Source organism: Lolium rigidum, chromosome 3, assembly GCF_022539505.1.
Source record: "Lolium rigidum isolate FL_2022 chromosome 3, APGP_CSIRO_Lrig_0.1, whole genome shotgun sequence".
NCBI lineage: Eukaryota > Viridiplantae > Streptophyta > Magnoliopsida > Poales > Poaceae > Lolium > Lolium rigidum.
In genome coordinates, this window is record NC_061510.1 from 408,558,925 (window position 1) to 408,564,577 (window position 5,653).

Consider the following 5,653-nt stretch of genomic DNA (forward strand, 5'->3'; position numbering starts at 1 on the left):
TCTGAGAGAGATGGAGAGAAAGAGATAAAGCGTTGGATTGGTTCCTCTCGCGAGTTTTCCAAACGCTTTTGGTTGCTCGGCCGCGCAGCAGGTACGTGTCGTTCGCGGTTCGCCTCCACGCCTTTGGTTTGCTCGGCGGGCAAGGGTCAATTTGCCGCGACGACGAGTCTTGGTTCGGTGTTGACCGTCCAGCGCGCGGGTCTTCAAGGCCGTCGGGATCGCCAGCACGAACGAGATCCTCGCCGCCAACATCGGGATGGGTCTGGCCAAGACTGTCTTCATCCTCACCGCCATCCTCCTCGTCGACCGTGTCGGCCGCCGTGGCCTATACCTCTCCAGCCTCGCCGGCGTCATTGTCTCGCTCTCCTGCCTTGGCCTAAGCCTCACCGTAATCGAGCACTCCAAGCCCAACCAGGACGTGCCGTGGCCCAGTGGCGGCCATCGCCTCGGTGTTCACGTTCGTGGCCTCCTTCTCCATTGGCTTGGGGCCCATCACAGGCGCCTACAGCTCCGAGGTCATCCCGCTCCGGCTGCGCGCGCAGGGTGTCAGCGTCGGTGTGGCTTTCAACCGCGTCGCCAACGCAACTGTTGCCCTCACCTTCATCTCCCTCTCCAATGCCATCACCATGGGCGGCGCCTTCTTCCTCTTCGGATTCTTGTCAGTCGGAGCGGCCACATTCTTCTACTTCTTCTGCCCGGAAACCCAAGGCCGGCCGCTCGAGGAGATCGAGGAAGTGTTCAGACAGGGGTGGCGCGAGCGACGACACAACCTACACGGTCCTTTTCATGTATTCAAGCACACAGAAATGAGATGACCGATCAACCGGGCACCACAATGCATCCAGAGCTATCCTATGATGCAATGTCTCGTTGGAAACACGCGCGGTGTTGTTTGCCTTAACTTAAACACGAGCCTAGTGTAGCTCCCGAAATTCCGTGCCAAAGCTTTTCATCGTACAAATACAAATATAAGCCAAGAGCCAATCCAGATGGTTCAACCACCAAAGCGCTTGCCCGAGAAATAGCGTGAGAGAGTGAGAGAGTGAGAGCGTGAGGCGACCCTCCGCTCGCCCGTCGCCCGCCACCCTGGCGGCGGCGGCCACCCTTCCCCGCGGCCCATCTCCCCGACGCCGCCCTCCCGGCTCTTCCCCCTTCCCTCCTGGCCTTCTCCTCCGCGGCGCAGCACCATGGGAGAGGAAAGTGCACCCAGATCCCGCCGGTGGTCAGATATGGTGGAGGAGGAGGAGGAGGAGCTGGCCTCCTCGGAGTCCTCCTCGAGGCGCTCCTACTCCGACGTGGTCAGGGACGGCTCGCCCAGTCCGCTGCGTGAGCCCTCCCCTGTGGATCCGCATCATGGTGGCTCGGTGAACCAGCGCCCGCAAGCTATTCGTCAGTTGGCTTCAGTGGTGAGGCACCCGGAGTCGTCGCGGGGTTTGGCGTCTGGCTCGCGGCTCGGGCTCGGCGACCGTCGGGGGCCGCAGCCGAAGCTCCAGCGCTACCGTAGCCCGCTCCCGTCGCCGGCGGTGCCGGATGGGGTGCCGGCTGGCCTTGCCGGGCTCTGCTTCAACTGCGCAGAGCCGGCCATGTCGCCGGCATGTGCAAGGGTAAGCGCCGTTGTCTGCTCTGCAAGAGCGAGTTCCATGTGGCTCGTCAGTGCACGGCGCCGGTGGCTGGTGATGTGGCGCTCGGCGCCCCTCCTCCTCCGCCGCGCTCGAGTGCTGCTCCGCCACCGCAGCAGGTGAACCTGGTGCCCGCTGCGCCCGCTCCAAGGCCGCCGCCACCCCTTGCGCGACCTCCGACAGGCTCAAGCCGGGACCTTGCGGCGGCCAGGGCTCCAACCGGCCCGTACAGGATCCCTACGCATCAACGCCTTGGGCTCGGCGGCGAGGCGGCGGTGGTGGCCGACCGGCAGGGGGCTGGCCGGCCATCTGTCAAGGAGAGACTTGGTGACCGGGAGACGAGGGTTGAGCCCGAGCCGCGTGGGCGTGACGTGGTGGCTCCGGTAGCGGAGTCGCCGTTCGAGCGTGGAATCCGCCGTGAGCGTGAGATTCGTGATGCCTCTCCTAGGAGGCAGGCGGACGTGGATGCTGGTATCTCTACGTATGATCGTGTGCTTCGCCGGGAGCAGGCCCTGCGTGATGCGGCGCTCTCCTCCGCGGAGCGTGTGGCGGAGGTTGAGGCGTCGCGTCCGGAGGTGGAGCGCTGCATTATCTACCGCACGGAGGAAGTGGAGGCGGCGGAGCGGGCGCTTCGTTGGGGCCTTGTGGCCTTCGTCTCCGGGACTAGGCGTACCGTGAGCTGCTCGGCGGCTTCAGCGGCAGTCCTTGAGAGGTTCTCGGAGCTACAAGGCCACTTCTCTGTCCATGGTTTCTGGCCAGCAGACCTTCTCTTCATCTTCGACTCTCGCGCTTCGCGGGATGTGGTGCTTGCGGCGAACCCTTTTGATGGCAGGGACTTCTCCCTGAGGTTCGGACTGTGGAACCGCCAACTTCAAGCGAGGAGGCGGGTGTTCAGGTACCGAGTCCACCTGGAGGTGGTGGGTGTGCCGCCGCTGGCGTGGAGCATGGCCACGGCGAGGCTTTTGCTAGGCTCGTCGGCTTGGGCAGAGCGCCTAGGCACAGACACGGTTAGCAGGTCCGACATGGGGAGCTTTTGCATCACGGCTTGGACCGATAATCCCGCAACTATCCCGAAGAGCAAGAAGCTGTGGCTTGCCAAGCCGTTGGTGTTTGATGAGGATGATGATGATCTGCTCCTCCCGGTGGAGGCGCTGGTGCCTGAGGAGGTGGCCCTACTTGAGTACGAGGCCACTGTGCATATCATGCGGGTTGAAGGAGAGGCTCGCCCGACTAGCCGCTCTGAGGCCAGTGGCGGGCGCGATGATCACCGTGATGATTCTGCGTCGGGGCAAGATGATGGTGGCTGCGGCGGCTCTGCCCAGCGTGGCGCCCAACCGCCTGGTGCCTCTGCTGCGGGCGCTCGTGATTGATACGTCTCAAACGTATCTATAATTTCTTATGTTCCATGCTACTTTTATGATGATACTCACATGTTTTATACACACTTTATGTCATTTTTATGCATTTTCCGGCACTAACCTATTGACGAGATGCCGAAGAGCCAGTTGCTGTTTTTGGTTTCAGAAATCCTACAAAGAAAATATTCTCGGAATTGGACGAAATCAACGCCCAGGGTCTTATTTTTTCACGAAGCTTCCAGAAGACCGAGGGAGAAACGAAGTGGGGCCACGGGGCGCCGACCCCATAGGCCGGCGCGGCCAGGGAGGGGCCCGCGCCGCCCTATGGTGTGGGCCCCTCGTCAGCCCTCCGACTCCGCCCTTCCGCCTACTTAAAGCCTTCATCGCGAAAACCCCAGTACCGAGAGCCACGATACGGAAAACCTTCCAGAGACGCCGCCGCCGCCAATCCCATCTCGGGGGATTCAGGAGATCGCCTCCGGCACCCTGCCGGAGAGGGGAATCATCTCCCGGAGGTCTCTTCATCACCATGATCGCCTCCGGATCGATGTGTGAGTAGTTCACCCCTGGACTATGGGTCCATAGCAGTAGCTAGATGGTTGTCTTCTCCTCATTGTGCTATCATGTTAGATCTTGTGAGCTGTCTATCATGATCAAGATCATCTATTTGTAAGAGCATCTCCACTCGTCTCCCCACAGAGCCCCCCACGGCCACTTTTTTTCATCCGGACAGCGAAAAACGGCCCAGTCAGGCCCCCGGTTCCTCGTTTTGGTCCGGATTTGAGCCTATTTTCGTCCGGACTCCCCATGCCATCCTCGGTTTCCCGGGGTCTCCCGGGGACTCCGGATGAAGCTAAACCAACCGTCCACGCCCACGTGTCTCCTCTTTCGTCCGGATTCCCCGAGCCATCCTCTTTTTCCCCGAGAAACGCCGCTTGGGGAGCACACGACTGGGAAACTACTCCTCCCCACGCCAAATCTTCCTCCAATCCGGACGAAAATTTCGCCGGATTTGGGCGTGGGGAGCGCCAACGAGTGGGGATGCTCTAATGCTACATGTTGTGTTTGTTGGGATCCGATGAATATGGAATACTATGTCAAGTTGATTATCAATCTATTATATGTGTTGTTTATGTTCTTGCATGCTCTCCGTTGCTAGTAGAGGCTCTGGCCAAGTTGATACTTGTGACTCTAAGAGGGAGTATTTATACTCGATAGTGGGTTCATCCCTCCATTGAATCTGGGACGATGTGATGAAAGTTCTAAGGTTGTGGATGTGCTGTTGCCACTAGGGATAAAACATCAATGCTTTGTCTAAGAATATTTGTGTTGATTACATTACGCACCATACTTAATGCAATTGTCTGTTGTTTGCAACTTAATACTGGAAGGGGTTCGGATGATAACCTGAAGGTGGACTTTTTAGGCATAGATGCATGCTCGGATAGCGGTCTATGTACTTTGTCGTAATGCCCCGATTAAATCTCATAGTACTCATCGTGATATATGTATGTGCATTGTTATGCCTTCTTTATTTGTCAATTGCCCAACTGTAATTTGTTCACCCAACATGCTATTTCTTATCGGAGAGACACCACTAGTGAACTGTGGACCCCGGTCCATTCTTTACATCTGAAATACAATCTACTGCAATACTTGTTCTTTACTGTTTTTCGCAAACAAACATCATCTTCCACACTATACATCTAATCCTTTGTTTTCAGCAAGCCGGTTGATGACCCACAAGTATAGGGGATCGCAACAGTCTTCGAGGGAAGTAAAACCCAAATTTATTGATTCGACACAAGGGGAGGTAAAGAATACTTATAAGCCTTAACAACTGAGTTGTCAATTCAGCTGCACCTGGAAAAGCACTAGCAACAGGGGTGATGTGAAAGCAGCAGTGATATGAGAGCAATAGTAACAGTAACACAGCAGCAGTAATAGTAACACAGGAGCAATGGCACCAGAAGATAGTTGATACTACTTCCAATGACATGTAGAACAAGTATGTGATGATGAAAGATGGACCGGGGTTCCCAGCTATCTACACTAGTGGCAACTCTCCAATAACAAGTGTTGGGTGAACAAATTACGATCGGGCAATTGATAGGATTGAAATAGCATTAAGACAGAATATCAAGATCATTAATCATGTAGGCATGTTTTCTAATAATAGTCGTACGTGCTCGCAATGAGAAACTTGCACAACATCTTTTGTCCTACCAGCCGGTGGCAGCCGGGCCTCAAGGGAAACTACTGGATATTAAGGTACTCCTTTTAATAGAGCACCGGAGCAAAGCATTAACACTCCGTGAAAACATGTGATCCTCACATCACTACCATCCCCTCCGGTTGTCCCGATTTCTGTCACTTCGGGGCCATTGGTTCCGGACAGTGACATGTGCATACAACTTGTAGATACAATCTAAGCAATAAGTATAGAGCTCAAATCTAAGATCATGCCACTCGGGCCCTAGTGACAAGCATTAAACACAACAAGATTGCAGCAACAATAACTTCATAAACTTTGTAGATAGACAATCATAACGTAACAATCCATCGGATCCCGACAAACACAACACCGATTACATCAGATGAATCTCAATCATGTAAGGCAGCTCATGAGATCATTGTATTGAAGTACATGGGGGAGAGAATACCAACTAGCTACAG

General features: G+C 55.6%; 1 protein-coding gene across 1 annotated transcript; it reads left to right on the forward strand.

Annotated features, from left to right (window-relative positions):
- The first annotated feature begins 256 nt into the window (after positions 1 to 256).
- LOC124697841 (probable polyol transporter 6) lies at positions 257 to 815 on the forward strand. The gene is made up of 2 exons (XM_047230374.1): positions 257 to 360; positions 416 to 815. The coding sequence occupies exons 1-2, from the start codon at positions 257 to 259 to the stop codon at positions 813 to 815; spliced, it is 504 nt and encodes a 167-aa protein (XP_047086330.1).
- Positions 816 to 5,653: the final 4,838 nt, after the last annotated feature.

Coding starts and splice junctions, on each gene's coding strand:
- LOC124697841 (XM_047230374.1), top strand. CDS start 257: ATGGGTCTGGCCAAGACTGTCTTCATCCTCACCGCCATCCTCCTCGTC. Junction 361..415: donor CTCGCCGGCGTCATTGTCTC/GCTCTCCTGCCT, acceptor AAGCCCAACCAG/GACGTGCCGTGGCCCAGTGG.